Source organism: Bactrocera oleae, chromosome 5 (assembly GCF_042242935.1).
Source record: "Bactrocera oleae isolate idBacOlea1 chromosome 5, idBacOlea1, whole genome shotgun sequence".
Classification (NCBI taxonomy): domain Eukaryota; kingdom Metazoa; phylum Arthropoda; class Insecta; order Diptera; family Tephritidae; genus Bactrocera; species Bactrocera oleae.
In genome coordinates, this window is record NC_091539.1 from 60,806,966 (window position 1) to 60,819,258 (window position 12,293).

The 12,293-nt window shown below is 32.8% G+C and overlaps 1 protein-coding gene across 6 annotated transcripts in view; it reads right to left on the reverse strand.

Moving 5' to 3' along the window:
* The window catches only part of Fur2 (furin-like protease 2), a 319,156-nt gene that overhangs the window by 59,099 nt on the left and 247,764 nt on the right, over positions 1–12,293 (reverse strand). For all 6 annotated transcript variants that reach the window (XM_070110819.1, XM_070110817.1, XM_070110816.1 and 3 more), the window contains one exon: positions 9,675–11,111. In XM_070110819.1, coding sequence (XP_069966920.1) covers positions 9,675–10,772 — 1,098 coding nt within the window. In that variant the 5' untranslated portion in view covers positions 10,773–11,111. The remainder of the gene's footprint in view (positions 1–9,674; positions 11,112–12,293) is intronic.

The following is a 12,293-nucleotide window of genomic DNA, read 5'->3' on the forward strand; positions in this document are numbered from 1 at the left end:
GTAAAATGATAAATAAAATATGTGTGAAATCTTGCTGTTGGTATGAAAAAATAAAATTTAGAGTTGCCACCGAACTAGTAAAACCAAAAAAATTTATATATTCATGAAGTGCCGAAAATATGCAGTAGCATATCCTTAAGGATTAAAACAAATTTTTCAAGGCTACCATCCATCCAGTAAAAAACCAAAAAGTGAGTAACTTAGCTAAACCTTTTCTTCAGAAATAGGTATAATACAAATCTCAATTTAAATGTGGCAAAAATGTAGATACTATTAAATCTACACATATTAATCCTTAATACCATACATTTTTTATTTATGAAACAGTTCCTAATTATATTTATGAAATAATAAATAATATATGTGTGAAATATAGATTTTGAGACTAAAAGTATTTTTTAGAGTTGCCATCGATTTAAAAAAAAAATGAAAATATTTTGCTAAAGCCCAACGTGTAAAAATAGCTCTAGAAAAGCGTTTAAGGACTAAAGACAATTTTTCAGGGTTGCCTTGTATCATGTAAAACACTGAAAATGGCATTACTTAGTATTTCTATACCTTCACTGCAGGGCAAAACACGCAATATAAATAAATTTACATATATTAATTTTATAGCCATAATTTTTAATTTTTAATATTTTTTAGGAGAATAATATATATTATATATACTTATATTAATTTTTTGCAATATGATTGTGCTAGCATCTTTTACGATTTCTTTAGGCAACTTACTCTACTTTCAAAATAAAACTTTGCTTTCCGCACAATCTAAAAGATCTAAGAATTATACACGAAAGACTAACGCAACTATTAAATTAATTTTTCACCAGTTTGTGACTCAAGTTTGTGACTCACTTCTGTATTTGCTTTGGCTTATAATTTGGCATTGCACGCTTTTCGAAGACATTTCGAATTGTACACATAAACACTATGTTTAATTATAAAACAATATATACATATTTACATACTTCACGTTTAAGCCAAGCTTTCTCACAGAATTTGCGCATACACTCAAACTAGTCTAATTTATGGCCAATTTTCCGAGTGACAAGTGCAAAGGCTTGGTGCTTTGAACGCAGAAACAACATTTTGTTGATCACCCACCACAAACACAACATGCATATTCACACTTAAATATTCTATATAATGATCAAAATTATTTGCGCCGGAAATGCAATGGTTCACTGGCAGGAGGTCAGTCGTTGTGTTGAAAATCATAACAGTATTTATGAAAATAATAAATTTGCATATAAAGTAAATTAAATACAAATACACTGGCCGACCGCAATAACAGCAAACTGCAATACTCTTTACACATACATACATAATACAAGCAAATGAATTTATGCAGAAACAACGTCAGCTGAAAGCAGCTTATTTATAACGGTTGTTCCGAGTGAAATTTATGGTTTTATTGTAGCATAAATTTTAATTGAAATTTGCGCAAAATGTGTGAAAACCAAGTGCATCAAATGAGTGATTACTACTTAGTTTCAATGTTTGACAAGAAACGATTGCCCCGAAAAGTATGCAACATTAATTAAAGGCAGTCGGATTAAAGCCAATGTAAGTTATATTTACATTGTATGCAAATTTGTGGTCAAGAAAAGTGGTCGACATGTCTCTGTGGTTGTTGTGAGTGTGTGCAGCACATGTGCAGTTTAATTTGGTTGCAATTAAGCTGCTTTAAATTTCAATATTATTTACACGCATACACATATGTATATGGTATATTTTTACAAGCTTAGTAAGCAATGTAAATCAACGCTCAGCATTCATGCATACGTAAGTGAAATCAGAAAAGGTTTCCTTGCGGGAATTGCTGCAGTTTGCTAATCATTTAAAAGCTTCTGAGGCATTGCTGCTTGCCACATGTTTAGTACTAACAATCTAAGAGAGCTTAATAAGCCATTTGCATTTCTACCTTTTCATTAGCCACTGACAGTTATTTGTATAATTTCACATGCTTGTATATAATATATACTTCTATTAAACATAGCTATTAAACATATGTGGCAATAGTTTTTAAACACATCGAACTAACATCACCTGACGACTGAAAATATATTAATTAAAACTACTTACTCTTGCCAAAAATTCTGTTACAAAGCTTACAATACATACAACGAGGTAAAAATCGCAGAAAAAAAGCTGCAGAAAGTGAAATGATCGTCTCCGCGTGGTTCAAACTAATTTATTTACAAAACTTCGCAGAAATCCCCTTAGAAAATAGATTATTATCTCAAGGGAGATGGATATATCGCCCAGATCAATGTCAAGGCTAATCCGAGATAATATCCACATTAAAGCCTATCGTCGGTCAATTGGGCATCTTCTGAAATTAAAGACTCAACAAACGTTCAACGGCCATCAGAGTATCCTATTATTCCAAGGGATCAACGTTGTCACCATCTAGTTCTTGTAAGAGTTTGGTAAGGAGTTTCCTGTAAAGGCGTTTCACCTCTTCACGTCTGTGAATAAGGGATTAAAACTGAGGCAAAAGTGTACCAGCACAATGTTGTAGAAGCAGTGTTTAAGCAATTAAGCAATACTCTCTGCAATGGAGAGCATTCGTACTTTTAGCAAAATTCTGTTCCAGCACACAAGCTAAAAACCACCCAGCAAAAGTAATATTCCTGGTTTCATAACTGCAGATGATTCACCGTCTAGAAGTCCATATTTGAAACCATTGAACCAGTTTGTATTCTGAGGTGGAGAACATGGCCTGTCGAATGCCCCACAAAAATTTGGAGAGTGTCAAACATCTTTGGTTCGAGCAGCGTTATCAATACCAAGAACAGCTGTTCGTGCTGTTATTTATCAATGACTGAATCGTTTAATGGCTTGTGTGAAGGCAAAAAGTCATTTCGATAAAAAAATGTGTATATCGCTCATTTACTATATGTGTCATGAAATAAAATTATCTCTATTAAAATACATATATTATAGTTTTTTGTATGATGTAACAGTCTGAACTTGTAACAGAATTTATGGCAGGAAAAGGTATATATGCATGTACTTAAATCTAATGAAACAGCAGACGCTTTGAATATTGTTAAATCCATTTCTTACATATATTAAGGCATATAAGTTTAACATATTTCAATGGTAATAAAACCGCTGCACTGATTGAGCTTCATTTCCTATTTACAGTCAGCACTAAGATTTTCATCGAAAAATGGAATGACAAGTGAATTCTAGGCAAACTCAGAGCATCTAGTGCCACTTCCTAATGAGTGTCAGTGTGTAAAGAGCAATGACGGTTATTAAGGAAACTTTTTTTAAAACAGTCGAAAGAGAGTTTTCGTCCTTCTTAGTGGCCGCAGTTGTGAAAAACGTAAGCAAAGCAAATTTATCAAAATTTAGCAAACTCTTGAACCAAAAAACAGATACTCTCTTGAACTATTGATTTTTAGAGCAATATTATATGTAACTCATTTCAACCATAAATCGATAGAGAGCATTCTCTAGAATAAAATATTTAGGTCTAAGCTTGTCATAGCATATTGTGGCTTTTTTTAGATGCAAATTGAAAAGAATAAGCTAAACTGCTGAATACACTAAGATATCAAAGAGATTAAGACCGAAAATGCATTCACAATTATTGCTAATAGAAAGAAATTATGATTTATTTTTGCGACAGTTTAGGTGCTATCTTCAATATGAAGCAGTTAAATGATAGAAAGAGGGCTAATAGCCACAATATTTCTAGCCAATTGTCATTGCTTTTACGTAATATTTTACAAGATAATGAAATATCTATTCAAATATTTATGTTCTAAAATTTAATATAACATATACATAAATTTCATAAATTGATTTTTTTTTGATCCTTTGATGATTTTATTGTTTCATTTGTGTGCACATAACAACAAACTATAATGAAATGTATAATGCCACAACAGAATCACTCAAATCGAAAGCCAGATTAATGTTTATTCTTTTCTTCAACGAGAAGCTGTTTATTTATTCAATTGGTTTTTATGTATAATTTTATTTTATGTTCAACATCAGTCTGCTTTAAACTAGTATAAAATGCATGCAAGAGCAAAAAAAGCAGATATCAAAAAATTATTGCAAATATGAAATATTTGCTTGAATTGAAATAGATGTATGTATTTATTCTTTAGCTATATGTATTTTGAATTGCAAATTTAATTACGCTTAAGTCTTTTAATATACATGGTAAGTATTTTAATATTATATAAAAAAAAAGAAAGTACAAAAAAGCAAGAGCCAACTTTGTTATTACAAAATCTTTGTTAATTTTAAGAATTTATAAGCGGTACTAGGAAAAAATATTACGCATTTTTCATGAGTAAAGGTTAACGTCTACTCGAATCCAAGGTAATATCTTAAATTTAAGGCTCAAAAAAATAATAAAATATTACCAAAAATTTGTAAAAATATAATAAAAAAATAGGTGATGTAAAGCAATATACATATTAATAGAAGTTCAATGTAACTTTTGGACCGATTTTATCAGCTTTTGGTACAAATTATTTTGCCTTAAGAATAACAAGCTCAAATTTCTTTAAGACAACTTAAATATTTATTTTCATAATGAAATTATGTTTACACGTAGACTACCCCATCTGTTACGTAACTTCGAAATTGAAGAGTGTATTTTTGAAGTTATACACTGCTTCACAGTGATATCTGTCAAAGCAGAGGTCAATTAGTACAAATGCCTTTAACGTTTTTAATAAGTATACCGTGCCAATTTTCAATCGGCGAAATACTGAATGCGGCAACAAGGCGTATAGCTTATTTAGCAACCTAGGTTATGTGATTTGGCTCCATTAGACTACTTTTATATGCGGTGCGTCAATTAGCTATGATAATCACTAAACAGTCACAAATAAAAATTCGAGACAATACTTGTATTTGGAAGAAAATAGTGAGCACGCTGAAAAAAATTGCGTTAATGAAGCCAATAAAACTATCTGCATAAGGCATCAAGAAGAAAGACAAAATATTGATAATTTTATGCTTTTTTCTTCAAACATAAATACCATAACTAATAAAAAATAAACACAAAATAAATTAAAGGAGCTTCTTAAAGCGCTTACATAAGTTTAAAAGTTCAGCCAAAAAATATATGCAATTAAATATATGGTATATGCAAGATACATACATGTGTGTACGAGGTGTGTTCAAAAAATAACTGGAATTTAAAGTTAAAATTTCGCAGGTTTAGAGAGTCCAATTGTCAATTTTACTTTTAGTATATTGATATAAATGCCCCTGAAGTATGATAAAATGTTCAGCTGTATTCACTGCTTACGTTGTAGCAGCTGCTAAGGTTAAACGTGTTTTTATGAGCTTGGCGATTTTCGCTTGTTAAAAGCTACCACTTTGAATGTGTGAAATGTGAGTTTCTCGTAAAAAATAGTACCGCTATGATGCGCCAGCCTCAAAATTCCCATATTCGCTAGACATAGCTCCGTGTGACTTTTTCATATTTTCAGAAATGAAGGGAACCTTAAACGGCCATCGGTTTACAAGCATAGTTGATATTAAAAGTTTTTCCGTTATTTTTTTAAACACGTCTTATGTTTGTACGGCTATTAGGTATTATGCATTTATATGTATAAATGAATATATTTGTATTTATATTTTGTTGGTTGGTATGATTCCTTTTTCTATTTTTAAAATTTCAGTTCCGGAAACATGAATCCAAAATTGATTTATTCGTTGCTGTTATTGCAAAACACATAGCTCACTGGAGAGTCATTACTTATTTAATATCAAATTTATGACAGGCAGGCAAGTGTGAGTAAAACTTATGCATGTGTGCGTTTAAACTCAAAAAAAAAAAAAAAACAAATAAATGTATGCGTAATATATACTTGGGAATGGTTATGCGTATACATAAATACAATTGCTAATATATCTTTCAGTACCTGTTTATATATTGTATCTAAGTATGTATTAAAAGCAGCACGTACATGTAAACGAAAATTGCAGAAAATACGAAAAATAAATATCGGCGCATAAATAAAGGTATATAATCTTTATTTTAAGAAATAGGGTAAATGAAAGCGCTATTGCCATATTACGAGAACCGTGCTATTATTTGGAGCAATTTAATTTCGGCATATATATTCGTATATTTATACCCTGAACAGAACATAACAAGACAAAAAAGAGTGACAAAAAAAATTTACGGATTTTGATACAAATTCCAACTTTCTGTTACAGCTTATGAGATAATGATCTGAAATTTCGCACAACTGCTTCTCTCTCCAAGCAGCTGCTCATTTGTCAGAACCGCCGATACTGGATAACTATAAGATATAGCTGTTCTAGAACTGATCGTTCAAAATCAAGTCCTTGTAGGGAAAAATTTTTCATTTGACTAGATATCTTCACAAAATCTGGCTTGAATTATTGTCCAGGGCAACGGCACAAGCTCCAAACGAATTGCTGAAATCGGACCTCAATAGCATATAGCAGCGTTTTGCAATTTCTTTTTTTGAATTTTCTTGAAAATTAATTAAAGCTTTTCAGCTGAAATTTAGCTACGAAAAAATATTAAAATATATTTTAGTACAAAAGATCTCAGATATTTATTTTTAGCACCGATATTTCCAACTTTTATTGAAGCTATTATTCCTTTTGTTACACTCGCGCCACATGTGTTTATTTTATTGATAATTAAATTGCCTTGTTTACGCATTCGGTGAAATAGCCGGCAAAATGGAGCGTAGGGAAAATAAGGTGAAATTTTTGCCAAAACAAAAGCGTCGATAATTAAAGCTTGTAAATTTGGAATATAATTCTGCTCGCCTATACAAAGTAAGCCAACAGCAGCTGCCTTTGTGCGTTTTATTAAATATTATTTACTTCATACACCAAATAATTGTTACTGTGCTTTGTGTGCGTGTGTGTGTGCAGCAACCAATTTAACAGTTTATTTAAGCATGTACCCACATACTTACGCTCCGCAACAAAAACGAAGTGCATAAATAATATTCGGTATATGTGTACGTGTCTGTTTGTATTTCTTAGCTCATATGTATGGTGAAATTTCGACCAACACGCTCACCAATATAATGCCACCAAATTAGTTGTTAAATACAATTTTTTTCTCTTCCCAATTTTGGTTGGTCATTCTAGACCATTTTTGTAGGTTTCCGCTTGCGTGAGTTTGCAATAAAATTATTATTGACATTGTAGCAATAAATAATATCTAATTTGCGCTCTGCAGCGTACTCAACAAAGGGGAGGTGAATGGAGTGAACCTGTGTGTAATGTATGCTCATTTGGAGTCTTTGTGTGTGAGCAATAACGCCTCATATAACCGTTAATCATAGATTGTGGCAAATATTTGGGTTTATACTGTATCGAGTAAATCAAGTCATAAATAACGGAAATGACCAAAATAGAGTATATTAGAAAATAACATTTTGGATGTTTCGAGGCAGCTTTCAGGCTGCTTAGTGAGCGGATAAAAGTTCTTGCTATTAAATTATAGAAATAGAAATATTTTATTGATTTTACTAATATGTTACTAATGGACTCCAGAACCAATTAACAGCTCTGACTTTGTAACTACACAGTTTAATGAACTTGCATAGAGGAGTGTGTTTAGCTGTACTTTACTATATTAAATACTAAACCCCTAAAATGGTCGTAAAAAAGTAAGCTCTGAAATAATTTAGTAGTCATTATATTAGAAGGTAGAGTTGCCACTTATTCAAAGATTAAAATATGACTTTTAAAAAGATAAAAAGATTACGAAATATGCTCGAAAAGTAGTTTAGAAACCTGTTTATAGGAAATACTATAAAATAGAGTTGCCACATATAAAAAAAAATATAAAGGATTACTCACGAAATGTTTAAATAAAATGGAAAAACCATTAATAACAAAATATTTTAGAACGATTAATATAAGATATATTTTTGAATAGAGTTGCCACCTAGAGGACATTTTTAAATATCACACTTAAAATGCTCAAATCGTTGAAAACACGCCAAAAAAAATTCAAAAAGTATTTTATAAGTATGTTTATAAGAAATATTATGAAATAGAGTTGCCACCTATTCAAAAAATAAAAATATCAATCTTGATATATTGAGCTTGTGAAACCAAAATTTTATAGAACGGTTTATATTAGACACCTTTTTGGATAGAGTTGCCACTTATCGACAATTCATTACTGCGGAAATATTTAATATAGGTACCAAACGTATGACATTTTAAGCAATTTTGCAAAAAGTTTAGTAAATTATTTATTTTGGACATTTTTCGAAATAGAAAACTTGCTCCTTTTTTAAAGGTTTAACAGCACTGTCTTTATATTGGTTAACACTGTTTATTTTTTATTTAATGTTAGTAATTTTTTTTGGCATTATTTCTCGTTTTTGAAAAGAGACAATGCTAGATTTTCAATGATTAAGTTAGTTCGTAAAAGCACGCAGATTTGGTTGGCGTCATAAAGTGGAAATGTCATAGATATTTGAGAAATTGTGACGCCGATTTTATATTGAATATTCTCTACATGCAAGAAAAAGAATATAATTACAAAACCTTCACATGCTGCTGTCAAGCACCTAGTGTTAGTGAGATATTAGATCTGAGAGTAGTGAAAAAAAGCATGAAGAACATAAAGAAAACAATCTTGATGAAACTCGATTTTATATTGGCCAAAGATACAAAAAATATATAAAATAAGTTTTGAAATTCTTCATTGACTAACTCTATATAAAATTTGATAGCATGCAGAGCGAGTGTCTGTGACGAAAGTTGTTTGCTGAGGACCGACAAAAAGATGGAAAATCATGAAAGAATTTCATCTCTTCATTCTCAATGCAGTTGTGACAATATTTTATAATACATCAGGCATTTCACAAGAGCTAAATATGGTCGAGTTAATGTTTTATGCAATGAGGAAGTAAATAAAAATAACTGTTCAAAGAATGAATGCGATATTTTTTCAGAAAAAGGAGTTTTGGCTTGGTTAATCTGAACGATTCGGATAACTTATTTTCAGCCTGTGTTATGTAAAAGACTTTAGTGACCCTATGAATAATTGTATTGACCTAATTTTTACTAAAAACCACAAATAGCTGCTCTGTCCTCTTACAAAAAATATTAGAATCAGAGCTTGGCATATACAACCTATCCAAGTATTATACACCTATAACGGGGTCCCTAACAGTAATATGAATTTTTCTTTGACTTTATTGGATTAGCTTAGAGTTTTTATATTTAGTAAAACATTTTCCATTCTCAAATGCAGACAAATTTTTATGAGTTCAGACAAAAAAATTTTCCGCTCCCAAATGTATGAAATTTTTCTGCCGACTTCTTGGGAAAAATGTGACTCTTCCCTGTTACCTCCTAGTTATAGCATTTATAAACCGTTATACATAAAAATTTAGTATAATATAACACATTCATTAACTATATGCTGTGCTAATATAGTACCACAACTTTTTGTGGTTTCAAATTTGCTCTCATATATCGTCAGTGCAATTTGTATGCAACATTGTATCAAAAATTTACTCAGGTTAGACAAACAACCTCAAAAAATCATTCTTTTCCAAAGAGAGGCTCAAAAATTTTATAAATATCACATGTCGCATTTCATATTGCGCACACCAACACATTGGCACATCGATACACATAATTCCATATCACCGCAATGCACTCATATTACTCACCTGGCCTTCGTTGATAAATCCGTATTTATTGGCAATTAAGTCGGCCATTTGCCAGCCAGCTGGTATGTGCACCGCAAAGTCATTCGTATACATCGGTTGCTGCGGCAAGCTGTGCGTGCCACGCAGGCTATCCAACAGCTCATCGGACAGCTCGAACGGCGCATCATCATCATTAGACACTGCGCCGGACTGCAATGCTTTAGTAATATTATTATTATCACCAGCAACGCCACCGTCACTGCTGCTGCTGCTGCCTTCGATGAGTGTGCCACTCACGGCGCTGTTGCTGTTGTTGTTATTGTTGGTGTCAATTAGTGGCCCCGCGGCCACCAGGCTGGCGAAAGCTTCACTATAATCACTTAGTATGATGTTGACAGCCGTGTTGTTGTGGTTGTAATTTTTATTATTATTCTCATTATTGTTGTTGTTGCTATTGTTAATAACATCATATTGATAGGCGTCCGCTGTGCGGTGCTTCGGCATATCGCGATAATTACTGCTAGTCTCGTCGTTACTACTCCTGCTGCTGCTGCTGCTGTTGTTGTTGTTGCTGCTATTTGTATTTACAATTTGACTAATTGGCGCTGGGTTGTTGCTGGGCGAGCCAGTGGCGCTAACGCTGTCTGCGAGCACAGTTGCCGCATTGTAGCTGCTTAAAAATATTACAACAACAAAAGCATAAGTAAAAAAGTTGTTCCTTCGTAGAAGTGTGGCCAATGTGTTGCAGCCATTATTGGCCCACACGTTGCTTTGGCTGGCGGCTACGCGTGTGTTTCTTGTTGTTGCAGGCGTACTTGCTGGCTGCTGGCATTGTGCTGCTGACACTCGTGGTCGGTCGCACCATTTTCGTATTTGTGCAACATTTTCTCGTTGCTGTGCTGTCGCAGTGTAGCAACAACGGCCGCTAAGCTTATTATGCCTGCTTCCACTTACGCTTTGTTGTCGTTGCTGATTTAGTTGTTGTCGTTGTTGTTGCTGCTGCTGTTTTCGTGTGTTGCAACGTGTGTGGCAAGTGTTTGCTGCTGCAGTTGTCGCCTTTATTGATGATATTGAATTGTCACATTCATCATCGTTATTTTTGTGGTGTGTCAAATGCATAGTTGCCTTTGACACGCACGTTGTTGTTGGGGGGTTTTGGGGGAGTGGTGGTGAGTTGTTGTGTACGTGTACGTGCACTTATCAATTCCGCTTGTTGCAATTTGTTGCCTTTGGTATTGTTGTTGTCGTCAATATTATTGTGTCTAAAACGCAAATTGTGTGGCGTTGTTGCGGATGTTGCGTCGAATTTTGTTGCCACATGCGTGCGGTATTTCTAGCGTAGTCGAAATAAAAAGTTATTATGCGAAATTTAAGTTGTTGCTGTAGTTGTTGGTTGTTAGGCGAGCGCTGCTATCCTGCATTCGAATACATTTTCAGCATAAATTGGAATGCGTGCGACTGAAAAAGGAAAAGAGCGAAATTTTAATTAAGCATTCTCGTTAAGATTCAGATGAAAATATAATTTAGAGCTCTAATTTCGAATTTTCTTTCGAATATTGGTACTACAGATAAGAAGATAGAATTCTGAGAACAAAGATATAAACTTAAATTTACAGAAAATAGGACAAATGAGCAGAGACATTTTAATTGGCTGCGCAGGAGCTATAAAACTTTTTATACAAGTAAGTGCTTTTGGCATGAAAGAGTATACAAAAACCTTTCTTCTTTCCGCTCAAAACGGAAAAAGTTTGTATGGCAGCTATGAAATGCTATAGGTTTCCATTCCGATTTGCTCGGAGGTGTAGCGATGCTTTGGATAATAATAAATACTTTCTTGGTGAGAAAAGATTATATCTCAAAAAATTAAAGACTGGTTCGCGTATATATAGTTCGCGTATATATATACATAGTGAAATCGACTCAGTTTGTCACATTGGGAATTTTTATATATACTTTATTGGATTTCTGATTTTGCCTTTTGACATAACAACATGTTTACTAGGGTGGAGCGAAAAAAATTTTTTTTTTTGCTTAGCCAGAGGGTAAAATTGTGACGAATATTTTTTTTCCAAAAATTTTCTTTTTATATTCTAAAAATTTGAGACTCAGGTTAAGCAAAGAAAATCTTTTTTGCTCCACCCTAATGTTTACCTATCTAAGATTAGGATGACAGGCAAGCTCTTAAGAAAGCATTTGCAATATTTATTTACTGGACACAGCCTATATTAGTTCAGTTTAGAGCCTTAAGGCGATTCTCAAAATCTATCGAATAACCATCAAGCTTGAAATCTTTGTGATACCGAAGAAACTTGATGCATGACATGACATCATTTTCTCCACTCTTTTAAAGGTATGTCCCGAGAATGCTTAAAATTTTGTGGATGATTTCATCTTTATTGCCAGACAGCTCATCGATCACAAGCATGTGAAAGACTGAGAAGGCAAGAAATGTGATACGGCTACGGTCAAATAACAAAATGGTAAATTATGATACCCGGGGAGAAAATGAACTACTTTCTGAGTTAAGATCGGTTTTTCAAATTTAACCAGATTGTTGTTCTACCAATTTTTAGAATAATTTTTAGTGTGAGTTCTTCAGATCTTTTGAGATGAAGTTTTTAGGAGACTGCATAAAAAAAG